This window comes from Antrostomus carolinensis, unplaced genomic scaffold, assembly GCF_000700745.2.
Source record: "Antrostomus carolinensis isolate BGI_N321 unplaced genomic scaffold, ASM70074v2 scaffold34213, whole genome shotgun sequence".
NCBI lineage: Eukaryota > Metazoa > Chordata > Aves > Caprimulgiformes > Caprimulgidae > Antrostomus > Antrostomus carolinensis.
Window position 1 is genome coordinate 230 of NW_010306478.1, and position 26,729 is coordinate 26,958.

The 26,729-nt window shown below is 44.9% G+C and overlaps 1 protein-coding gene across 1 annotated transcript; it reads left to right on the top strand.

Moving 5' to 3' along the window:
• Positions 1–267: 267 nt before the first annotated feature.
• Positions 268–25,920, top strand: LOC114818445 (voltage-dependent calcium channel subunit alpha-2/delta-4-like; the record flags this gene model as incomplete). The annotated part of the gene is made up of 15 exons (XM_029084309.1): positions 268–381; positions 1,499–1,577; positions 3,643–3,776; positions 5,555–5,572; positions 6,834–6,911; positions 8,243–8,323; positions 10,758–10,832; positions 11,991–12,077; positions 16,177–16,248; positions 20,970–21,031; positions 21,729–21,796; positions 21,929–21,974; positions 23,465–23,562; positions 24,395–24,488; positions 25,825–25,920. Coding segments are annotated over 15 exons (1,202 nt in total), but the record flags the coding sequence as incomplete, so codon positions are not given.
• Positions 25,921–26,729: the final 809 nt, after the last annotated feature.

Sequence of the window (26,729 nt, forward strand, 5' to 3'; positions counted from 1 at the left end):
TGCTTAAGCAAATGTGCAAGGTGTGAGGCAGCAGGAAATTGCATCGTTCCTCCACATCACTTATTTTCTCCTTATTCTTTTAATTTTGCAAAGCCTCCTGTTTCACCTTCCCTGGTGGGATTTAACAGACGGGCAGACAAGGTGCTCAGGGACATGGTTTAGAGGTGGAATTGGTACTGTTGGGTTTATGGTTGGACTCAATGATCTTAAAGGTCTTTTTCAACCACTACAATCCTGTGAACTAATGCTCTTCCTCTCCATTTGTAGTTCAGAGACGCCGGCCAAGGATGCTTGTGTAACCAAGCTATCATGCTGATCACAGATGGAGCAGTGGAGGATTATGAAGCTGTGTTTGAAAAATACAACTGGCCAGATCGGAAGGTTTGTCTGTGAAGTGAGAAGTAGAAAGGGCAAGGAAAGGTGCTATCCTGTTGTGGTGGGAATAGAAGAGCATGAGCCAGGATGATGGGTGGAGTGGAGCATTCACATCCTCCAACACCCGTGTGCGTTCGGCTGTAAACACAAAACAAAGCAGGCAGGAGCCTGCTGGGGTGATTTTAGAGGTGGTAGGATCACAAATGGATATCTATATATATCATACAGATATGTTTATTTTCATGTACCTCATTTTCCAAAGCTGTGGGCAATCAAAACATTCTGCTGATAAGATTATAAAGACTGAGCTGAGTATTTTAAACTTTAAAAAACCCCCACTTATGTAAAGCATTTTAATCTTATCCAGGAAATTATAATTGGTTTATAATTGGTCCTGTTGGGGAAAAGGTTTGACTATTACTAGCCCTTATGATGGGCAGGGAAATGGCCCAGACAACCCCTCTAAGGTGCCTTCCAGCCCTTTTTCACTTTGAGGTCTGTGATACAGGCTCATCCCAGCAAGAACAGACTGTGAAAGTGGAATAGACCACGGCTCATCCGAAACCTTCCTGATTTATTTGTTTACCTCAACCCAGCGAGCAGCAATGCACAAAGGGAGAGAAGCAGCCTGCTGAGAGGCCAGAGCATGGGGCTGTTAAAGCAGTTTATTTTGGGATTGGCTCTTTTGTTATTGGTCAAACACAAGAGAAATGGTGAAGCTTTCTCTAAATAATTCATGCAGCCAGCTGTTCCCCTGGGTAAAGGATTCCTGAGAGCTATAAACCTCTCTGCATGTGGTTGCTGAGTGCCTGGCAGAGCTGCTATCATAAAATCAACTAGAATTTGCACTTCTGCCTTGTTATTCAGATGATCCCAGGTGCCACTTGGCTTTCTGAGCTTATTGTAATTGGAAATGAAGTTCCAGCCCATAAAATGCAAAACAAAAATGGAGCAAGAGGTTCCTGTCTCTGTGTGAAAGCAGAGCTATAGCTCTGTGCCACAAACAGGCATTCACACCAGCGTGTAGCAGATGCCAAACCTCAGCCATTTTGTTTTGGTAGCATATTAAAGCCTAATTCTTCTTTTTTTTTTTTCTTTTTTTTTCTTTCTTTCTTCTTCCCAGGTCCGGGTTTTCACTTACCTTATTGGACGGGAAGTCACTTTTGCTTCCAACGTGAAATGGATCGCCTGCAACAACAAAGGTGCTGTATGGGAATGGTTCCCCAACCCCTGTCACACATGGACCTCAACCGTGGGGCCCTGGACCCCTCTAAGGCTTCCCCACTACAGTTAGGGCCCAGGACTCCTTGGTTGGAAGACAACTTAAGGAAAAAGCAGACCCTGCTAGTTCACATGAAGGGTGCTTGTGTCCAACTAACACAAGTCCTCCATGCTGAGCCACCACATTTTCCTGTCACGGTGCCAAGGGACACTATGACTGAGATTCATGCTGGCTGTAGTCTACCTAAGTCCCTGTTCTTACTGTGTCCCAGTTGCTGGCTTTTGATAATCTGTCTAAAACTCTGTCAGAAAGCCTGGCATCTTTTGGCTGAGATGTAAAACCAACATCTCTTCTTTAAAGATTTTAAAGCTTTTATTTTTTTTCCCAAGGTCTGCAGGTTAACCCCTATATCCTGGCCAAATTCCTTGTGTGCCAGTGGTTTCACTGAGGTACCAGAATAGCTTGTTAATCCCACCTCAAAAACCAATATTCTCTCTAGCTGGCATGAAATGGTATGAATGGGAAAATCCATTCAGAGTAGATGAGTCACCTCTGTGGATTTGGGCCCAGTTAAAAAGTCCAGTTAGTCCTATCAGAGTCTGCAAGGGTGAAGGAAGTAAGGGGAAAGGGAAAAAAAAAAAGTCTTCCCTGTTTGGGCATGACTTGGCCTCAGTCTGAACTCAAACTGGAGATAATTAGCAATGCTTGCCATGTCAATATCCTGTTAAACAGGGAAAGGAAGAGAAGACTGAAGCTGGGGGCTGACTGCCTGGGTATATCAACTCTTTCCTTGTCTGAGCCGTGGCTCCAGCAGACTATGAAATGTACGGATGCATTTGCTACTGCAAATCATTGACAGACAAGAGTTGCTGGCCTGCAGAATGTCTGTGAGCTGGGGATGTTCAAGGCTCAAATGTTCATTTATTAGCACTATGAATCCAAGACCCAAAGCAAGACCCACACGTAACATTTTTAGGTTTTGTTAAATGAAACAAAAACCTGGATTTCAGGTTGCGTGTTCAACAATAAGATTAGTGACAGGGAATTCACAGTGCTGTTGGTTCACAACAAAATGGGAGAATGGATTCTCCTGAATAACCAAACAGAACAAAAATACGCTCTTTGCACTTGAATTCTCACTTACCAGACTTGAGCTCTGCAGAAGGCTCACAGATTTTGATTCTTCTTCTTCTTTGGTCTCAACACGTTGTATAGGTCTTGTAGTTCTTGTTTTCCAGCACGCTAAATCTGTTTCCACATCACAAAACTTATCAGATCACGAGCCCTTTCACATGGCGGTGTTTTCTTAGCGATAAAAGTTTTCCATCTATCTGACATACTCTGTCCTATACTAAGTACAACCAATCAGTTCCATGTGGTGAGAAGCAGGACAAGAGTCCTCGTGCCACTGCACTCTGTTAACATTTATAAGCAGCTAGTTTTGAGGACCTTTTGCTAAGTTGCAAACATTCTTCCCCTGTACTTGTTGTGTTAGGTTGTTATGGGTTCGTATGCAGGGGCAAAGCTCTGGAAATAGGTAACTCGCACTTCCACATTCTGCTTCCCATGGGTAGATGGAAGTGGTCACCATCCTTGGATGTAAAGCTAGGCAGACTGAAGAGTAGAGTGCTAAAAAAAAATCTGGAAGTTGGGAGTTTGTGCCTAATATAAAATTGGTCAGGGTAAGTGGGCAGCCTGGTGGAATATATGTTTGCATATATTGGGTGTTCAGGACCAAAGGCAGCCTGATTAGTGGATGGTTTTGCCTAAGACCCAAAGCAAGATTTTTACATCTGCTTGGCACGATTCTGGTTATATCAAGACTCTGGTCTTGAGCATTGGTCCAGTATTTTGAGAAGAACAGAGCCAGTGCTTTGAAACTCTAGATTTCCACAGAAACATGTGTTCACAGAAGCTTGTGAAGAGCAGATAAACTGAGTAGATACAGTATTTGACATCTAGTTTTCTAGCTTTGTACGGACATTCATTTAAAAATATGGAAGATGCGTTAGCAGAGTGACTCACATCTCTGTTTCTCCATGAAGGCTACTACACTCACATCTCCACGCTGGCAGATGTCCAGGAGAATGTGATGGAGTACCTGCACGTGCTCAGCCGTCCCATGGTCATCAACCACGACCATGACATTATTTGGACCGAAGCCTACATGGACAGCGCGGTAAGGACCTACAGCACAAGTCTTTAGCCAGCAAACAGTAGGACCTATGGGCCAAACTGGCAAAGACGTTAGACATCCAGCTAGTATGTTAGACATATAACTTGTCCCAGCTTCCCAGAATATAAATAAATTCCTGAAATGTACATAAAACCAGGAGTTTGTTGATTAATAGAAATTACTGGTTCTCTGGTTCTGCTGCGACAGACAATATTTCTGTTCTGCTCACTCCTGGAGTTAAGATTCAGACTTAGATCCAAATCTGCAGTGAAGCAGGAGCCCAGGAGTAATCACACAGGCACAGCACAACTTAAGCAGTGCTTCTGTGAAAGCAGGTTACCTTCTAAAGGATTATTCACAGGAAAGATTATTTACAGCTCAGGATAAGGGTCACAGAGATTTCTTTCCTCCAGCCCAGCAGATAACTGCACCCTGTTTCCCACTCAGAGATACAGATCTCAGTTTGGGAAGCAGGCTCACTCTTTCGTTCCTTGAGCTAGCAAGACCTAACGTCACCACAGCGGCCCTGTGCTCAGTCCTGTGGGTAAAGGACACATGGCAAAGGACCAGACAGACAGCACCCCCAACGCCCCTTGCTTTGTCTCAGACCTGCCCTGCGGGAAGACCTAAGACCTTTGGACCTTGAGCAAGTGCTGTTATGGTGTTGTGTTGCCAAGGCAGCTTTGAAACTCAACGGAGTGAAGGGAAGGACAAAGGAGTAGACCACCACTGAAGGAGCCTTCCCCTGCACTTCCCCAGATAGATGATGTTCCTCAGTCTTCATCCCTTTTTACACTGCAGAAAGATAACATTGCAGTTCTTCTTTCGGGGCTCTCTGTGCTTTCAGGGAGATATAGGGTTTTTTTTCCTACACTGAACTTTACACCCCAGAGAAGTATCTGCATAACTGTGACAGCTAGAGCTGACCAGAAGTCAGATTTCCCCTTTCCAGAAACTAATCTCAGGTCTCAAGGCTGTATAAGTTATCTGAGGGGAAAAATCTTCTAGAAACATTGAGAATATTTCTGTGCAGTCCCACTGTGGCACTGAAGTTATTGGCTCCAGTCTGGCCAGCAGCAGCTTTAGAGTGTCTGTCACAGCTCTGGGGAGAACTCAGAGTTTTCAGGTTTTAGATTCACAGTGATAAACCTGAACTCTCTGAGTTGGAGTAAAACTAGAGGTACTGAGCTTAGCTTTGTAGGAGGAAACGTGGAAGTCCAGGTCACGCCTGGAAGTGCCTGATGCTGTGCTCAGAGTTAAGACCACCAAAGAAATACATCCAAGGCGTCCAGGCTTGCACCATCATGATGCATAGATGTTATACTCAGGAGACTCCTGTGGGAAGGGACTGTCCCCCACCTCTGTACTGTGGCTGACCACTGAGGCTGCAGCCATGGCACACTAGCTCTGTGAGGGTGACAGATGGCACTAGGGTGACAGTAGCTCTGGGTGAGGATGTCTTCTGCTGCAGGAGATGTGTCAAGTGAGAGCTGGGGACATGGTGTTTGAGTGTGCTAAGCAAAACTTCCAGAAATGCTACTAACGATCCCCAGAAATTCTACTAACTACCCAGAAAGTTGATTTTATTAGCAGGCGTGTCACCCCTGGCACTGGTGTACGGTGTCACACTTCCCAAGGCAGCCACGGGGATTTGCTTGCTGCACCTTTTTTTGCCTCTTGGCCTGGCTTGCCATTCTCTTCCTCCACCCCAAGCTTTCCCATCTGTGATTCATTCCTCCATTCATGTGTTCATTCATCTGTCCATCCGTGTCTCTCACTAGCTGCCACAGTCTGCGGAGGTAACCACAGCCCTGTGTTTTGTGAGCGTGCAGTTTCCCTTGTGCCACTCGGTGTGTTGGTGCTCACAGCCACAGCTCGCCTGTACATCTGGAGGGGGGTGGGGGCTGCAGTGCTGAAGGAACCGCTTAAACTGGCGAGAAGAGGAGAGGAAATGCTGGATGTACTGGAGAGCTGGGCTGTGGTGTTGGTTCAGAGTAGGTAGGGGTGTCTGTGTTGTGCAGTAGCTTAGTTCACTGGATCTTTTTTTCCATGTGTCCAGTAAGTGCTGGAGAAGTTTATTTGCTGTGTGTTTGTGAGAGTGTTGCTGTGAATGGGAGGTTTCCACAAAGAATCATCCAGACCTGTAACTCGAGATACCAGGCTCAAATCTCCGTCAAGTCACTGTCTTATTGACTGGCTCCTTTACGGTTCCCAGTATGTGTAGTAATGGAGACAGGAGATCATTTCTTGCCCTGCTACTTACTTGACCAAATGAGATATTGAATAGGGACATACTGATATCAAGGGATGAGGTTCTTTTGATAGCTAGGCATGTTTAGGAGACTCCTTTGCATGTGTCTTGGCTGTTTGACCTCCTTTTGTGTGTGTTTTCAGAGCACCTGTCTTGTGCAGAACTGGGAGCATGTGTTAACCCATTGCACGTTCATGTCCTGTATCCCCTGTAGAGATAGCTCACCATGTTGTATCTGTTCGGATCGTGATTTTGTCCCTGTTTTTCCTAAGCTTAGATGTTTGAGTAACAAGTATATATAAGCAAGCTCTGTGTGTGTTTGTGCCTTTTAAATATTTGCCTGTGGTGTTTCTCATGCGTGGCGTTCGTGTGTTTGCAGTGCAGATATCTTGTTTGTGATTTTTGCTCATATTTGTGTTGCTTTTCTCTACTCTGTGCTCCTTGTGTTGGTGGTTTTTACACTTGTTGCATAAGTGCTCATGCGTACACTCCCAGTGTGTGGTGGGTATAAATTGTGGCACTACTTCTATAGGTTCTTATCTCTTCATTAAAACAGTTCTGTGATTCCTCCTGCTTCAACACTGGCTTTCATCCCATCCTCATCACCCTACACAAGCAAGCATCCATTCCATAATCCTCTTGGATAGAGAGTATTGAAAAGTGCTGCCATCCCTTTTTAGAGGGGTGTGGGAAGCAAGGAGGTGGTTAATTATAATCAACATCTGGGGTCCTTGGGAATTCCAGTGCCTTTCTTTTGGGTTATTTGCCATATGACATTTGCTAACACACAGCTTGTTGTTCTGTGGCAGCTCTTCGCATCTCAGGCTCAAAGTCTGTTGCTCATGACAACAGTGGCTATGCCAGTCTTCAGCAAAAAGAACGAGACGGTGAGTGTGACGCAGGCTTCGCCCTCCTTCCAGCCAGCAGAATTGAAAGGATGCAGCGGATCTTTGTGAGGTTTTAAAGCCAACGGGTCTCTGAAAGGAGAGGCCGGTCATTAAGGACTGCGGTAGACCTCTGGCAGGACATGCAGTTGATAATTTGTCTGTTAAAATGATAGTCTGTCATTTCCTCTGAATGCCATTTCTTCAAAATACCCCTTAAATATGACACTTCTCTCTGTTTTATCCCTTCTGTTTTCAAACCCAGCCTTATTCCCAGACCCATAAAGTTTCAGGTTGGAAGAGATCATTACCTTGTCTAGTCTCCACATTTTATTGCAGACCTTTACATTTCATATAGAGTGTGTCCTTCATGAGCCCAATAACCTGTGTTTGGCAAAAGTGGCATTGAAGAAAGTCATCCAGCCCTGAGCTCTCCATTGTGGTTTCTCACTCTCTGTTAAAGACTGGTGTCTAAATTCCGCTTCCAGTTTGCCTGGCCTCACCTTCCTGTCCTAATGGCCTTTGCTGCTAGATTACAAAGCCTGTACTCTTTGGTATCTTCTCCTGGGGAAACATCTACACTGCTATAAAGTCAAACCTGTCTATCTTTTGATAAGAGAAAAAGGTTGAACCATTTAGGTGTCTTTGATAAGGGCATTTCCTCTGGGTTTTGAGATCCTTTAGAAATTTTTTTCCATATAATTTCTAGTTTCTCAGTATCCTTTTTAAATGGCAGACGGTACCTCACCATTGCTGTACAAGACATAAACCCTTCATCCAGGTCCTATGAACAATTGTCTGCCTCCTCCACCTGAGGCTGGCCTTAACCTGTGGTAGCACAGCACTGTGGTGGGAGCCTGTGTGTCACTTTTCCATCACACTCCCCAGCTGTTCATTAAACCACCAGTTCCCTATTTCATGGGGATTTCCTGCATTCCTTTTCCTTAGGTTAATGATTTGGTATTTGGTGTTTGGTTTAGTTGGCCCAAGGTATCAACTGCTCCATGTTGTTTTGCACGAGTGCCTTACCCTTACTGTTATTTACCCATAATGACTGCAGGGTTTTTACCCTCAAAACTTGGTTTCAGTTATTTTATGTTACTTCCGAATCTTAATCAAAAATACTGTCCAGTATTGGGTAGAAATACTCTTCTCCATAAACACTGGATCAACCCCTTTAGACTTTTTGAGGTATGATAATTAGTTTTGAATAAACATATTCACACAAGCCTAGAGAGGATACGTGAGAGACTAGTAGGAAAGCAATATTGTGTATTCAGTTAGAAGACTACCCATGTTTTGCTTCTGAAAATGGATTTTCCTTTGTTTTTAAGCGATCTCATGGCATTCTCCTGGGTGTGGTGGGCTCTGACGTACCACTGAGGGAGTTGTTGAAACTTGCTCCACGGTATAAGGTAAGACTGAGATGATTCAAAGTCACTAGTCATTCTTCCATGGGCATGACTGAAAAAATCATTCCTCTGCTTGTAGGAAGAACTATGAGCATAAAGCAAGAGATGTTGGATGTGGTGATGTGTGGTTTCCATATAATACATGGGAAATCATTCACTACTAGAAGCTCTTAGGCTGCTTCAGAAACACAAGGACTGCATGATCCAGTAGATTGCCAACAGGTCATGGAGCCTTTGCATCTTGAAGGTCACCAACCTAGATTCCTCAGAGATTATACAGATCTGACAGCCTGTCTCAGAAGAATTAAAGTTTTACATCCAGCTCCCAGTGGACAAAAGCTACCATGCCAGCTGGCAAAAGAATTAAACTAGTTTCACTGTCAATATTCTTAGCAGAAAAACTGAGGACTCAATGGACTATGGAGAGCCAACTTTTTTTTCATGCCTAGACATTCCTTTCTCCAGATCAGCATGAAGATTTCTTGGCAGGACAGTGTACAGGAAGTTGGCTCTCGTTTGTGCAGTACCTAGATAAAGTATTTTCTCTCCAGAATTGTTAGCCCAACAACTTCCCATTAGCTCTGTGTTTAATATATCTAAAATATATATATATTGATTCATAGGAAAACAAGCCAGAGATGCACTGATTAGTTTCTGGTGTAAAATCTGTGCAGTGACCTTTTGTTCAACCAATCTGCACACCAGGAGACAGCAAGCACATCTGAGAATCACCACAAAATCAGGCAACTTGAGCCATCAGTTCAAGTTTTCAGTTTCTCATCAAAAACTATCAGACAATTACCACCAAGTTAGGTAGTTGTCCAAAATCTGATTGCTGAAGGCTCACAGGACTGCAAGTGCTGGCAGAAGGTATGGAATTGTGTGGCACTTCCAGAGATGGATACAGGGCAGCTCATTCACAGGCAGCTGTAGGAAATGATCCTTCAGGCAACCCAGGAACTAGGAGTGTTGGGGTATATGCACTCAGCATGCAAAAGCTAACTGGCTTGGGTCTGGGGGGGACCTTGTCTAGGAGCTTCAATTTTTATATAAATTAATTTTCTCTATGAGGGTAGCACCTTTTCATCTTCCTCCCTCCTTCCATGTCACTCAAAGGCCACGTGTCACAAAAATATTTCTTCTGGGCCAAGGAGAGACACTGGTCCTTCCTCCAAGCAGTGCCAGGGAAGGAGGGAAAATTATTTCAAGGATTTCTTTATACCACAGGCAGGACATGACTTCCCAGAAGCTCTTCCAACTCCAGACCAGTTTGGAAACTGAGGATCCTCAACTCGAATCCCCTGACATATGGGTTACAAAGGACCAGTTCTTGAGCTACAGCCCTTGAGAGCTCACACATTTATGATCTCACTTACTGGGCTGGGAAATTTCAGTTTTAATATGCCAATAAGGAAGTTTTCTGTAGTCCTGATCCAATGTCTTGGATTTATTCTTGCCACTCTGAGCTGAGCTCAGTGTGCTTTGTAAAAAAAAATCTGTTTCACATAGAAAGAGTCCAAAGTTTTGATCTGGATGTATGAAACACAGAATTCATTCTTTCCAAAAAAGCACAGACAAATTGTAAATTACTCACCTCCCCACTTCCCTATTGTTATCCTTCCAGGACTGTCTCTATAGGAATATAAAGTTGCAATATTTTTTTGAAGATAGAAACCTTAACCATTCTTGTTTTCCTTGAGACACCTCTTGTGTTGGCAAGCACAGGCTATGAGTGGGTTTTTAGCAACTCGGGGTTTAGCTGGAATTTGTATTAGATGTGGCCTTGAGCTGAGTAATTGCTCTCTCAGAAATCTCTTGCAGATCGAGTTGGTCTGTGTCTGTTCTTAATAGATTATGCTATTCCTTAAAAAGCATTTTAAGACCATGGGCTTGTACAATTGGCCTAGGCTAGGTCTTGCCAACACTGAAACATAATGCAGAGCTCCTTTGAAGACCGGCTGGGTTTCCAGGGAAGCCATCTCTGAGATTCATATTCACTTGATCATTTGCTGCTGTGCATGTGCAGGGATGGTCATCCAGACCTGTCACCGCTGTTTCCGTGCTGTTTATGACATTTGCCATCGCCGCTCGTTTTCTGTGCAGCGCTGCTGTGCTTGCTGTGGAGAGTTTATTCTGCCTCCGGGTGGTAATTGTCCATGAGGACAATCAGACTCTAGGAGTGCATCTTTTTCTGACTGTGTACACAAATCAACTACTTGCCCATCCTTTTGTGCATCCAAGCCTAGTCAGCCTGCTCAGACAGAGCAGCCAGAGATCTGGAGATAAAGGGGTTTGGGACAGACCCGATTTTCTGCTGATCAATACTTCTAAAATGAAAATATTTCTCAATATTGGTGGTGCCAGGGTATCACTGGTACCCATTACACAGCAGTGTTTCTAGGTAAAGCACTAACCATTCCAATGCCTCTTTCTCCAGCTGGGTGTCCATGGATATGCTTTTCTGAACACCAACAACGGCTACATCCTTTCACACCCAGACCTCCGTCCTTTGGTATGTATAGCTGGGAATTTGAGAACCTCTGCTTACTTGGAAACACTGGCTTTCAGGGATGTTGCTGATTTCTCATATTTTATTCAACTGTGAAGGCTATCAGGCTCTGACATATAGGCACCCAGGAGCACGAAGGCCAGAGAAATCAATCCCACTTGCATAGATATCTATCTATATATATAGATATAGATATATATGCACACACATGTGTATGAAGTGTAAGGTACCCTGCCAATCTGTTCTCCGTAAGCGTGCATGTATTTGTGGGTTGTATCTGCATCCATGCAAGGTTTCACTGCTGGGCTGAAGAAATAATTCCCCTTGCTTGGGCATGTCTCCTACGAGAAGATTAATAGAACCATAGAATGTATTGGGTTGGAAGGGACCTTCAAAGGTCATCTAGTCCAACCCCCCTGCAGTCAGCAGGGACATCTTTACTAGAGCATGAGTAGCACCCCAGTAATAGCTACCCAGCAGCTGTAGTGTTGGACATTTGGGGAATTTGAGGCTAGCAGGGTCCACTACAACAAATCTTAGTAATCTGGTAAATCAGAGACAGTTTAGAGACCAGTGGGCTGCAAAGACCTTCTGGGTCTTGAGGGAATGGGTGCAAGGACAATGTTCCTCCCTCGTGGTGCCACCTGGAGCTCCAGACCACATATCTCTGGGGAAGTAGGTCTCTTGTATCAGTTAGCCATAGGTGAAAAGCCTACCTTTCTGTCAGTGGAACCACAGCCTAACATCCAGCAGAAAAGTTATCCTGCTGGTATTATACTGTTAATGGGATTACACTCTTGGCTGCAGGGAAAAACTGATTTCCTGGAGGCAAGAGTATTGTACTGATCTATTTAGAAGAATATTCTCACAAAGGAGGCTATAACCTTTACCTGCCAGTTTATCTGTGTTCCTGCTTGTCCATTGCTCCTGGAACAGCCTCTCCCACTTGAACTGTCCTAGCCCCACACTGCCTGCATAAAGAAATACATGGCACGGATCCAAGAAGGCACTTGTACCCAAATGCTGCCTTCTTACTCAGAGAATAAACAAGTCACCCTTATTTTTCAAATAACATTTCAGTTCTTAAAGGGTTGGTTTAGGAAGTTATTTAGCCACTTAGATATTTTTCTTTTTCTTTTATTTTTTTTAAATAAACACCAGTATAAAGAAGGAAAGAAACTGAAGCCTAAGCCAAACTACAACAGCGTAGATCTCTCGGAAGTGGAATGGGAAGACCAGGATGAAATAGTGAGTATAACAAAGTTAATTTTGCCTTTTTTTTTGGTAGCTCATTCTATTACTTTGTGTGGCTTTATGGAAGTGACAGGGGAGCAGGAGGCACTCCTGTTTTTTCTGTGCCTGACTAAACTGGGCTGGTGGTCTAGAAGAGAACAAGGATGATGCTGCCCTACAAAGGGCTTGTCTTGTTTCACAGTGTGGGTTTTCCTTCCCATTAAACAGGGAGGGAAAGCACTGGCAGGAGGAAGGATACACTTTGGAGGGTGCTCCAGGGAACCAGTCTGCGTGTACATGGCCAAATGCTGCCTTAATACAAAACCAAGATAGCTTAGGAGTATGGCAGTGTCCCATGGTGTAATATGTGAGATATAGCTCAAGCTACTCACCTAATGAGATCTGTAACAAGGAAGAAAGTGCATTCAAAAAGAGACTAAAGCTTGCAGTCGCTATTAATAATCGACAAAGAGGATAAGGGACTTAGACACTTGAGAATCACACAGAGTCACAGCATTGCGTCTATTGGAAAAGACCTTGAAGATCATTCATTCCAACCATGAACCCAACACTGACAAGTCCCCAACTAACCCATGTCCCTCAGCACTGTGTCTACACCACTCTTCAATCCCTCCAGGGATGGGGACTCCACCACTGCCCTGGGCAACCCCTTCCAATGCCTCAGAACCCTTGCAGCAAAGAAATCCTTCCTCACATCCCATCTCAACTGCCCTGGCCACAACTGGAGCCCATTTCCTCTTGGCCTGTCCCTTGGGCCTTGGTTGAACAGACCCACCCCCACCTCTCTCCACCCTCCTCCAAGGGACTTGCACAGAGCCACAAGGTCTCCCCTCAGCCTCCTTTTCTCCAGGCTCAACACCCCCAGTTCCCTCAGCCACAAGGGAACTCAGCACACTTGTGCTCCAGACCCTTCCCCAGCTCCGTTCCCTTCTCTGGACACGCTCCAGCACCTCCATGTCCTTCTTGGAGTCAGGGGCCCAACACTGAACCCAGCACTCGAGCTGCAGCCTCAGCAGTGCCCAGCACAGGGGGAAGAGAACTTCCCTGGTCCTGCTGCCCACACTATTGCTGATCCAGGCCAGGATGCCCTTGGCTTTCTTGGCCACCTGGGCAAAGAAAAACAAGTTTCCAGAAACCACCTTACTGCATAAGTGGGGAGACACTGAAAACAAGAGCTGATCAGAGGAAAAAGATAAGAAAATACCTTTTCTACTCTTTTTCAAGCAAGATTATTAAAAATAGATCAACAAGACACAACATGTAACTCAGCAGCTGCACATTGTACAACTAGGAACCCAGATATAATGAGAAGGTAGAGAGGTTTCTCTACGACTGGTTTTCTTTTCCTCGGAAGAATTAGGAGAGAATAGATACTTAAGTTACTAAGATAGGAACTGATTTTGGAGTAAGACAGAATTAGCTGTGGGACACATGCTTCTGGATTACAGAGGAGACTGCTGAGATAAACGGATCTGATGCTATAGATATCCACTTAAACAGGCAGGACAAACTGTCCAGCAAGAGGATCAAAGTAGCTGCTGTCACTAGTATGGGCTGAGTACAAAGTGCCACACCAAAGGAACTTGGGAAGTGGAAGAGTGGCAAACTGAGAAAGGAAACACAACGGAACTGGGTGTGAAACATGTGAAGCAAGACAAAAATAAAAGGCTTTACATGCAGTGAAAACACCAAGATGCAGGTTGGCAATGGCTTTGTGTGGATTAACTGATGTCTTCTAGGAACTCTGCCCCCACTGTAGTTTTTTTCTCTCACTGGGGCCACTTTTAGAGCTGCTCCTCTTTACTCAATTTGATATTTTACCAACAAAAAAAAAAAAATAAAATCCAGGAACCAAGAGGACTTTGCATTGCTGACATATTTATTTTGCTAGCAGGTTCCTGTCTGACCAAATAACATTGATACCTGAATGCAAATATGATGCAAAGTATAAGGTTTCTGGCTGTAGGCAGACGAAAACTAGCCAGGGAAAAATATGTCAGAAAAGGCATGAAAAACAAAGCCGCTTCATGTTCCTGTACTGCATCCTCCAGAAGAAAGAAAGGTTGCAGTCACTGAGGGTACAGAGACATTTAGTGACGTGAATGATATCTGCAGTGTGACTTCAGCAGGTCTAGAGACTCCGAAGATACACCCACTGCAGCAGAAAGCTGCCAACATTTCAACACTCAGCTTTGCAGCTCTGGTATTAGATCAATGACAGACTCAACATCAGTTGCAGTATAATCTCAGCAACACTCGTAAGCAGCAAATTCAGACTGGAAAAAAAAATACTCCCAAGTGTTAATGATGTGTAATACAGCCAGCTGCTAAAAAGAAATCCAGGGGAGGGAAGATGGCACTGCCTGGGAAATACCAACTGATGCACTACTGTACTCCTGCAGCTAGGCAGCAAGGAAATCTGGGCTTGCTTGGAAAGCACCACTGGAATATTCTCAGTGTGAGGAGAAAAGGGAAAGGTCAAGAGGTCTAGGAGCTGTCACCCAAACTGATTTCCTTCGGCCTTGATAAAACTGAAGAAGAAATTAGTCTGCAAAGGTGCTGAAACTGAGGGGCAAAACACCCTCTATGTTGTGAGACCCTTCAGGTAAATGGCATGTCTGTGTTGGTTTGAAACCACGCAAGCAGGCAGGGAAGAGGAATCAGCAGCACTCCTTACCAGGGATGGGGATGGCACAGCCTCTTCGTCCTGGAGCAGGAGAGTTTGCTGTTGGAATGTCAGGAAGGAGTGTTTCAGCATGCACTGGAGAACCCCTCCATCCCAACTCTGCTGCACATTTTTCAAAGTGTTGCCAGATGTGTCCTGCTTAAAAAGGACTGAGCATTATGAGGCCCACCACACACCAGAACTGGAATTGACTTCTCAATGTTGGAGAAGATGTTGAGAAAGAAGCATCAAGCCTGGACTGTGGCACCAACCTGGAGCTGGGGAGATCCAAGGAAATCCAAGGAGATCTCAGATACCCACTGATTGACTTCTCCACTGCCTTACAGGGCAATGAAAGATGCTTGACATTCAAGAAGATATGGATGAAACAACAATATCTGAACTAAACCCAGAAGCCACAGCAAATGCTGCAGGTTGTCAGCCCAGAGCAGGGAGTATGCCTTGGCTCTGGCAGGAGGTCAAATACTCTTAGCCAAAAAGGAGTAATAATACCAGTCAGTGTTTTGATTTCCAAGACCTGGGCCTTGAGAAACACAGGCTTTACATTCTAGGTCAGTAAATAACCCACATCAAACAACCATGATAAATAAAACTGTGGCCTTGTAAAGCAAAGTGGAGTCTGGCCAGCGCCTGAATGGAGGCCTGGCTCTGGAAGTAAGGAACCAGTTTGTGGGAATGTATAAGTTACTTCCCACCCTTTCTTTAAATTTTTTAATTTTTTTTTATTTATAGTTTTTGTTTTTCTCTATCCAGGCTTAAGCAATAGGCTGATACTCTCTGGTAGGCTGGACCTAAAGTGAAAGCCTCTGCGCTTGTGGAAAAATTCCCTGGCTCTTTCTTGCAAGAGGCCAGGAGTCACTGTGAAAATTACATTTTGCCTTTGGAACCTGGAATGAATAAAGTGGTCTTCTCACCACCTACCCTGTTATCATACCATCTTGCTTTGCTGTGTTAAACAGCTGCTTTACTGCACCTCAGAAGTGGTGCTGAATGCAGCCTATAATTTATAACTCAGTTTAAAAAAATGTTGAAGAGTTTTGGAATCAATCTAGGGGAGCTAGTGGATTTCTCCAGTGTCTCCTCTCCCAGGCTCTCAAAGCACTAATGACTTTCTGGCTGCCAAACAGTGAAGTCTGAAACTTGGACTGGCAATTTCATCCCTTCCAGATCCTTTCTTTTTTGCTAAAAAGACACATCAACAAGCTTTTAGCATAAGCCATTATTATTCTGTGTCACTTATCAGCCTGACTGAACAAGGATCCTGACCACTGAGACAGGTTTTCAGTTTATAGAAGCAAGAAAGAGCTGGGAAGGTGGGAGGAGAACCTACAGTCACTCTTTTCTGCCAGTCAATTCCTGTCCTGCCCTGCCTGGAGACACTAATACTCATCTTGTTCACCTCTGCAGCTGAGAACTGCCATGATCAATGGGGAAACAGGCTACCTCTCCATGGATGTGAAGGTCCCTGTGGATAAAGGGGTAAGAAATTAGCCTTCTGTTCAGGTGACATGAGGGAGGTGATGGGAAACAGATGCTGAAGAACCACGTAGGATGTGGTTTTAATGTTCAGCATTTCTGATTGTGAGGATTTTATTGTCTCACCGTTTATGTAACACGTGCTAAAGACATAAAATAGAACATCGTTAGAAGTGCTTTTTATACCTACGGACATTCTGCTCTTACAAAGGTATTGGAAATGCCTCACAGCTCCCTACTTTGTCCAGGCAAAGCCAAAAAGCATGTTGTTCATTGTTTATAGGGCTGTGAAATGAATCGGAGATCTTCAAGAGTTTAGAATGGGGAAGACAATGCTGAGCTGACCTAGAAAGAAAGATTTGGAGACTATTTTGCCTTTCTCTACACAAAAACACTCATGAAAACTTCGTCCCTCACTCTGTCACAATGTGATTTCCTTTATCCAGGTCCAGGATTAAATTTCTATGCAAATATTTACAGACATTTTATGATAAGTCCTAGTGAAATGGAGATTTTGAACCTTCCCTAAGGGTTAGCCATTTTTCTTTGGAATCAGTGCAAAATTATCTTGTACATTTACATTCACTGGTACTTTTTCATTCAGGTTTATTTAACTCTCCTAAAGATTTTGGCGTTCATCATTTCCTGTTAGAAAGTATTCCAGAGTCATGCAAGCTATACAACCCAGAAGTCTTCCCTATTTCAGGAAAATTTTCCATAGGGAGCGGGGTTTTTTTGAGCAATCGGGCCAGCTGAACTGCTCCCATGCTAAACCAGTCAGCACCAATTCCCATAAACCAACTGCTGGCAGTCACTGCCAATATGGTGCCATTTCCTAATGAAGACACCCCTCCATTTCCTCTGAATGCTTGTACTGCTCCACCTTGTAACTAAATTCTCTTTATTCTTGGTGCTTGCAACTATCAGGTACCTGTAAATGGCTGTGCCCTTCCTCTCCTCCTTCCTCCTGTTTGAAATACTTGCATCCTTTTCAGTCCAAGCAGTTCATCTTTGAATAATAAACAATTAGTTTTGTTCCCTTTGTCACTTGTATCATTTCTGGTACACAAGTACCAGGGCTTCACTGAATTATTTGAGTACTGTTGCTCTGTAGAGAGCATCTATTTTCTGCAATAGGATATTTCTATCCTATTGAGAGGAGGAGCCCTAAACCTCCTTTCTACTGTCCCTTCAATATTTTTTCTCCCTTCCACAGCTGCACTGGAACAGCTGCCTTGGTTTCTGTGTTTCTTTGCTATTTTTTCCAGTTGCCATTTTTCCACTCCTCCTTTTTGTCCAGTCTTTCTAATTTTTAGGGCCGTTGGGATTTTTTTTCTCAGTATGCAGAGAAATGTTATTTTATTTTGTCTTACACATCGCTGTGCATAAGGGCTCCTAAGACAGACTCTGCCTGTTCCTCTCATTAGGTTTTTTTCCCTCGATGCCCTGTTGTTTACTGTTTCTTTTTGTTTACAGTGCTGCAGCTGGTTCTCACATCTTCTTTAAGCCCGCTTTAACTGATTCTTTAGAATAAGATTTCATGAGAAGCTGTTCCAAGTGCTTTATATAAACCCAGATACATTTCATGTCCTTTATTCCCTTCATCCATTATCTTTGTTATTCTGTCAGAAAAGCAATCAGGGTTTTCCAGCGAGATCTGTTCTTTGTTAGGTCTAGATTGCTTATTTTGCTAGCTTAACCTCTTTCTCTGTCTCTGTGCACCCTCAATAATATTTCTTCTGAGTCATCCAAAGATACCTTTTAGTTCAGTATTTTGGGGACATCTTTCTGCTCCCCTACCCAGGGAAAAAAAAAAAAAAGGGTAACAAAAAGTAGCCTCGGTAAGAGATATTACCTGGTTTATTTTGCAAATCTCTAAGCTTTATGAAGCACAATAGGGGACTGAAACGGAGTATATGACAGTTTTACTATTATCAGAATCCACATGGAGTGGAGACCAGAAGTGAAACTTAGCAATTCCCACTTGTACTCTGCTAGCTGATGAAGCAGAGCAGCATTCAAACAAAGAAAGTGCTGACAGAGCCTTGGAACAAAGAGAACGAGGCAGACAGACCGCGCAGAGAAGGGTTGAGTGAAGGGGATGGAAATTATTCTGTCAGGTAAACCACGTTGATTCCCCAGGTTGATCTCAGGAAAGTATTGAAAATGAGCTGAGATAGAGAGGGAAAAATAAGGACCAAAGCCAAGGCACGTTGTTAGAGAGATCTAGTGGCACAAGCCTTTGCTTGCAGCTGGGGTACAAAAGGGTTGTGACTGTGGAAACAAGAGGAAGGACGTGGGAAGGAGATGTGGCAAACCACTGATAATGGCATTAGCCAGGACTGGCCTAGTACAGTGACAACACCAAAACTAGGAACACATGTGTTCCCAGACCACAGCTGCTGGTAGTCAGCCATCCCATCACTGTGCCAACGTGCCCGTGTTCTGCCCTTCTCCCTTGCTACGTGTTGAAGTCCAGCCTGATCTTTTGAGCCAGCAATTGGCCCTTGTGGCCAAGAAGGCCAATGGTCTCCTGGGGGGCATTCAGAAGAGTGTGACCAGCAGGTTGAGGGAGGTTCTCCTCCCCCTCTACTCTGCCCTGGTGAGGCCACATCTCAAGTATTGTGTCCAGTTCTGTGCTCCTCAGTTCAAGGGGGACAGGGATCTTCTAGAGACTGTCCAGTGGAGTCTACAAAGATGATTAAGGAGCTGGGGCTGTTTAGCCTGGAGAAGAGAAGACTGAGAGGGGACCTTATCAAGGTTTATAAATATCTAAAGGGCAGGTGTCAAGAGGATGGGCCAGACTCTCTTCAGTGGTGGCCAGCGATAGGACAAGGGGCAATGGGTGTAAGCCTCAACACAGGAGGTTCCACTTAAACATGAGAAAAAACTTCTTTATTGTGAAGGTGCCAGAGCCCTGGGACAGGCTGCCCAGGGAGGGTGTGGAGTCTCCTTCTCTGGAGATGTTCCAAACCTGCTTGGATGCAGTCCTGTGTAACTTGTGCTAGGTGAACCTGCTTTGGCAGGGGGGTTGGACTAGATGATCTCCAGAGGTCCCTTCCAACCCCCACCATGCTGTGATTCCTCAGTGCCCCTTGGTTCCAAGGCACCTCTGCTTCTCTCCCTTCCCATGGGTGAGTGGTGATACCTCTAGCTGTCTCGAGGAGGGCTGGCCTCCCATCCCCTCCCCTGCCCAAAGACAGGGCTGCCCTCCCTCCCACAAGGCACCAGTGCTGAGTGGCTGAATGTGCAGAAGAGGGGTAGGTCAGGGGAGCAAAAGAGAAGCAGAACAAGGCTGAAGGAAAGGTTCTCAGAGTAGTTGGCACCCCTGGGCCATTTGCTCCTCACCCCCGGGTCTTGTTCTTCCCTGTGCCTCCCCCTCTCTGCCATCAGACCAGACTGGCAAGGAAAAGGAGGCTTAACAGCTCTTGCACTTTCCCCACAGCCACCAAAACACCATCATGCCATGTTCCTTGGGGATATCACAGCACTTTTGGAACATCTCAGCTCAACCAGAGACATGGACCCTGTTGTTCAGCAGTACCCAATTGCCACAAATGGAGAGAGAAGGGAGGGAAGGGGTCGAGCCATCTGCCACCTCCTCACCTAATGATAACTCCCATCCACATGAGCACGTCTGCTGTGCACACAAACTGGGGCCACATTGCAGAACCGGTGCTGGGGCTCCCCCTTCGTGCCTCGCTCCACTTCCATTGCTGCACGGCCAGAGCAGGTTGGAGCAGCCACCACCTTCCCTGGGGAACACTGAGTTTGCTGTGTTCACTCCCTGTCTCCCACACACATCCTCTCACCTCGTTTTCAGGCTAGGGCTGGGATTTTAAACATATTAGGGTTCATATACTGGCATAAGGGTTGGATAGAAACTTTCCAAAAACTTTTCTCTTTTGGAAAAGTGTTCCACTGAAATCAACACTTTCCTACAGGAAAAGGCCAGTCTGGCAAACAGCTGAAGTTCTGAAGCAGCTTTCAATAATCTGAAATGTCTTCACTTGAAATGTCAGTCTGAAAGGAATGTTTTCATGTGAATCAAAACACCTTGGATTTGAATCAGCACTTTTCTCTTTTTTTCAATTTGAAAATGAAATTTTTATTTATTTATTTATTTTACTGCTGCTTTTTAACCAAATCGGAATATGTTCACGTTTTGTCCCACCTTGGCATGAAAGCAAATGTCAGGAATCTCAGCATTTCCCACAGGAGTGGGGAGACTTGGTCCAGGCTGCCCCCCACCCCATCCTGCCTCTCCTCCGACCCCACTTCTCCTTCTTCTCTGCCCTACCGAGCCCCCTGTCCTGCTTGAGATGATGATGATGATGATGTGCAAAACCATGAATCCTACTCTATATAGCAAAAAGAGCATCAGGGCCCCAACACGTTGGCTCAGAAGGTGTGAGAGGGAGGGCAGCTTCCCCCCACCCCTTCCTGCAGCCGGCGCAGGAGCCCTAGAGCAAAGAAAGGTTTAACTGAAGCCCTAGATGGAAAGATGGAGTGGCTGCCTGGATCCTGAAAGTCACAAGTTGCTGAATATGCTGAATACTGCACATTCATCCCTGCCTCCAGCCAGCCCTAGCAGGGTGTGAAGTGGTGGTGATGACCAACTGCTTTTGCTTAGCACTGGGGATGTATGTCCCAGGTCCCCATCATCACCATGCTCTTGGTCTGTCAGATGGTCTCTCACTTTCCTATTCATGCTTTTCTTCCAGAAACGAGTTCTCTTCCTCACCAATGATTATTTCTTTACGGACATCAGTGACACACCCTTCAGGTGAGCGAGGACTCGCATGACACCAATATGGTGTATCAGAAATCTGCCATCAGGGACACCAAATTGGTCCCTCCACAAAACTGGCTACGACTCATGAGTAGAACAGCGTAAATAACTGACTTCTTTGTTCCTATAGCCATTAAAATATTGTTTGGGGGGAACTCAAAAGGAATATTATGGTTTATCTGAAGTTCAGAGTCCAAAAGCTATACCTTAGGTGAAGCATGTTATTTCATTCCAGAGAAATGAGACATCTTCAATTTTCAGTTCCACTGAACAGGTTTTTATGTTCTGGTGTCTGGCTCTAAACAAAACATTGTTACAAGCTGACAACTATAAAACATCACATAAGAAACCAAGCAAAAAAAAAACACAAACAAAAATTGTGGGTTTTTTCCCCAGCTAAAATGGTTTGAAATTGGCATAGATCTGAGAAATGTTATTGTTGACCTGAACCTACAACGTTGGCCAAAAAAAATTGTCACCAAAAATGCCTCGTAGCTTTAGAAAAAGGTTCCTCAGCCTTTTGCACTGAAATCGGATCTCACTTAATCCTCTTTTAATTATGTTCCTTTCTTTAATAGCTGTGGAGGGAGTTAATGTCTTTAAGGGTTGTAATCGTAGGGAAGGCAGTGTCATGCTTAGGGATTACACCTCTCCTTGCTGACAAGCCCTCTGCTTTCCCTCCTGCCTGCAGCCTGGGTGTTGTGCTGTCCAGGGGACACGGGGAGTACATTCTGCTGGGGAACACTTCGGTGGAAGAAGGTGGGTTAATCTGAAACAGCCACGCTGTCCTAAGGGACAAAGTAAAGTAGTGACTCTGAACTTCCCTGCTCCACAGCCTGTACCTGCCCATCTGCCACCCCACTGAATACTCTCTGTATTATCTGGTTTCAGGTTTGCATGACCTGCTCCAGCCAGACCTGTCTTTAGCAAATGAATGGTAAGTGGAGGAAATCCTGTCAATGACACAGGACTTTGTCATGAGATTTTTGGCAAATTTCCCAGTAATTTGGCTTGAGTTCACCACCTTCTATTGCCTAGAGAAAAAGCAGTGTTGTCCAGCGGCTGCACCTGCAGTGACCTGTTTGTCCCCAGGCAATTCAGTTCCACCTCTTCCTGCGGGAGATCCCACCAAAGCCTGGCACATCCCTCTGCTAAGAAACATCTCTTGAGGTTTATCTTCATTCTTCCGTGCTCAGACTTATTTTGTTCCTCCTCGTGTTGCTCAGAATTGTGCTACAAAACCTCCAGTATGTCAGACCTGTCAGGAAATTTTGTTGCAAACTTAGCAAGAGATTGAAATGCTTTTTTTAAAAAATCCTAGCTTATTTTTGGTTGGCATTCTTCTGAGCTGAGCCTAGACCTAATTTCTAGTGAACATGGAGGTGATTTTTGACCCCTGTTTCAATCGCCAGCATAATTTATGGTTTTGCTTTGTTTGGATATGAAACAGGGTAAAAGTAAGAGCACTTTCCATTTATTGCTGTGAGGTTTGGGATTTTCATGAACCCAACATTCAGTTACACCCAGGCACATGAACCCAGCTTGTAGCAAAGCCAAAATAACTCTATGCAAGAAGCCCTGCAGCCCTTCACACCTCTCCTTACACTGTCAAGTTTCACAGGCGGCACATTTGAGACACAAACAGTGACTTCTTCTTCTTCAGCTCCTCACTTGGAGTGTCAGCTTACCACGCTTTACATATTCATTTCTCTTAGACTTCTCTCATCAATCACTCCTTTCAGCCCCTTTATGAGTTGTAATTCTCTCTTATAACCCCTTCCTCTCCCTCGTCCTAAAATTGAGGTGGTCAAAACTGGAAGCAGGATCAGAAGATTGGTTGGTTTCTTTTAGAATACAGGAGCATTTGTCACACATTCTCCCACTCCTTCCCGAACTGTGTCCTGGGGATCCTGCAGCTCTGTCCCTTTGGGACAGCTTTTGTTGCCACCACATCATACTGCAAGATCATTCCTTATTTCACATTTTGTTTCTCTGTCTCTTGCTTTTTCTACTCCCAGTCTGGTTGGGGAGTTACATACATACATTGCATATGACCCTATGCTTTTCAGGTCTCTCCATCACGTTGTTACCATTTATATAGACATAGGTACACATCTTAAACAACACAGAATTCAGATAACTGCTGGATAACTACGTTGCATTGTGAGCTTATGCTGGAGATCACAACAGCAGCCCTGACTAAGCACAGCAGTTAGATTAATTGGTGTTGGGTTTATTGTTAGGGTTTAACTTACAGCCACATTGTTAGATTTTGAGTGGGCACGGCATGCAGCAGCCGCAAAAAAATCTTTGCAGACCAAGCTTTCTCGCTGAATTTTTGTTTGCAGTTATTGTTTTTTCCCAGCAGCATTTGCTTGATTGTGGTTTCTTTTTGCCCTTGTGGGCTTCTTCTCCCCTCTCCACTAGGATTTACTGCATCACCGACATTGATCCGGATCATCGGAAGCTCAGCCAGCTGCAGGCTGTGATCCGTTTCCTCAAAGGAGAAGACCCTGACCTGGAATGTGAGTACCTGGCACTGAAAGGGCCCTGTTGGGGTTTCCCTGTACCCAGCATGGGGCAGAGGGGACTGTGACAAACTGATTGGCGTCAGACTGAGCTCCTGTGGCACCTGCTCACGCAGGCAGGACTAAACTCAACCCCAGCTTAATTCACATGTGGAAATGAGCTGAGGATCCACTTCCTTGTCTCCATCAGAGAGGTTCTGGGGTTTTTTTTCCATTTTAAAGCTGTCACATAACTCAGCCTTATTGAAAATCTCTCAGCATAGGAAATACTTAAAAGTGAAAGGCTTAGACTGGCTTGAGCCAGAGGGGGAACCAGGACAGGACAGTGTTTTGTGAGATTTACAGGAAGGACAAAGGGGTAACAGAGAAGCCAATGAACACAAGGACAAAGTAGAAGCCATGAAGAAGTCACTAGAGGCTTTGAAGAAGCTTTTTGAGTAGAACAAGGTGTCTGGTGTCCTTCTACAGGGCACCTAGAAGAAAGGTCAAAGCTGAGATTTGAGGCAATGATTGTGGACAGCCTGTTCAATCGAGGAGAAGGTCTGACAAATAACTTCATTTGAAAGCATCTTGCTTGCCCACACTTTCAAGCCTGAACCCTTCCACAGAGTTTTCAGGGGAACCAGTCTGATAATCTTAGCTGTAACATCTGTTCTTCTGCTCTCTGCCATCCAGGGTGGTAGATCTTGTTCTCAACCCCGCAAGGGAAGGTCTATTTTTGTGCCATGTTCACTGCCCTGGGCCAAGCAGATGCTCCATACCAAGGAACTCTCTAAGACATCTAGTGAGGGATATGTCTTTCCTGATTCTTGTTCTCCCTTCTTCTTAGGTGACGAAGAGTTGGTCCAGGAAGTACTGTTTGATGCAGTGGTCACTGCACCCATGGAGGCCTACTGGACAACACTAGCCCTTAATATGTCCATGTAAGTGTATGAGAAATAAATATCTGTAAAACACCATTGAAGATGCATCTCCAGATGTTATGGGCTTATGCAGTGCCCAAAACAGTGACAGATCCTTGCACAGCATATGAGAAACTTTAGAAATAGTTCAAAAAGTTGATAGAAATAGCTCAATAGCTTTAGAAATAACTCCAAAAGTGTGTCTCAGGAGTAGACTCCAGCAGGTTGGGCCTTGTCAGAGGAGCCTTTAGTTTGATGAGTTTGTCTGAATGTCACTGGAGGACAGCAGTGATCCAGACATGTCACTGCAAGGGGTGTTCAGCACTGGTTCTTTGCAGTACCTAGCTCAGATTTAGTTGATTTGCCTCTTTAGTTGATAAGAGTTTGATCTCTCAGGGCACCTGAGACCATTTCAATTTAAAGTTGTTATGAGTTATTTCCCCACGCACCGTTTATCCCTTTGAACAGCAGCAGAATTGTTTGGCTCCATTTCCGATATGACTGTAGCAGAAGTTCCATCCTAGGTGGCAAGGAATTTGTTCCCTTTCCAGCAGTGAAGAAAAGGGAGTTTGATCCTGTCTCTGTTGGTGATGGCTTCAGATGGAGCTTCAGGATGGCAGTGGACAGGCTGGCTTCACTAAACAACTTTCTACTTTATTATTTCGAGTGAGGCACCTGTTGCTTGTGGTATCTGGTATCACATCACACGTATCTTCTTTCAACAGCCAACAGGCGTGTGGCCATGGGACTCCTGTCCCTATTTCAGTTACAAGCATCCCTACCACTAACAGAGGTTGAACCAGTGGCAGTCACACTAAGACACCCAATTATCAGCACATCTTCAACTGGCTACACCAACACACACTCCTCACTTTTAAGACCACCACACTACAATGGGCTCTCCACCACATAGCTGTCCCATCAGTGCCTTTGATGTGCCTCAATTAGTCTACTGCTTTGGAGTCAATCAGCTACTCCTGCCCATTCCCTGCATGCTTGAGACAACCATTGTCTCTCTGCAGTCCCTCTTCCTCACTTCAGCCTCATGTGGGCAGCCTGGAGCAGGGCCAGCAGGAGGAGAGGAGCTTATGGTCTACTCGGAAATAAAATAAATTAACAAAATTTCAAGGTGTGAATCTAGGCAGAGGTCTAAGCCTGCCAACTGTTAGCAGGTAATAACCTGGAGCCAGTGTCATTCCTGGTATAAACGGGTTATATTGCAAATTAACTTGGGACCACGTCTCCAGGTGTGGCTCCTAGTTTGGAAGGTCCTCACCTCTTAGGCAGAAAGATTCTTCTGAGTTCTTCTGTTGTTCTGAGAACTGTTTGTTTCTGCTTCTGTGTTTCTGTTCCACAGGAAGACTGAGGCAGATGTTGAGATGGCATTTCTGGGCACTCGGGCTGGACTCATGAGGAGAACCCTATATGTGGGCTCTGAGAAAATCTCCAACAGGTAAGTCCCTCGACTGCACTAAGGGGTTTCTCCCAGTGACCCTGAAGGGGCAGCACGAAATCACCACCAATCTCAGAAATTTATCTTGGGAGACAGAAGCAGAAAGAAGCAACACTTTGGCATGGGCGCTGATTTAAAGTTGGGGTAGCAGGGGTCCTTTGTCTTCTTCTGGTCCTTTTGAGTGTTTCTTCAAATACTGTTCCAAAGTGCATTCATTTAAATGAAAGCCTTCAATCATTTCCTGACTTCAGTCAGGCAACAGAGGAAATGTCCACAGTTCCTACATATCCCCAGGACCATTTTGCAGTGTTGAGGTTCTGCACTCCAGTGTCCTGGTGACATTCTGGCTTGGCTAGGTTTGATCTTCCTGCCTCAATTCCTCTTCCAGGTTTATTCCGTTCTATCTCTTATATTGCCCACATGGCAGCAGTGTCCCAGTGCCTTCCAGTGAGGCATTAAGTGATGTGACTGACGTCTGTCAGATATGATTCATTCTCTTGTCCTCTCCCTCAAGGCAGAAGCGTGTGCTCAGCAGAGGGGTTTTGACATGAAAAAGGATATAGTTTGCATTTTGGTTGCGTTTTGAATACACAGGTTGGTGCCTGCTGCTGTAAGGAAGGACAGGTGACAGAGGCACACCAGATGGAACAGAAAGGGACAGTATCCATGGTGGCCCTTAGCTTTTTGGCAGCTGCTTCTCTGTCTCTGAGCTCCCCAAACAGGAGTCATACGTCAAGGCAGAGAGCTCAGCTGTGTTTTTGAGGATAAGTCAGAATAGTCAGGCTCTGCTGACAAGGGAGAGGCTGGTA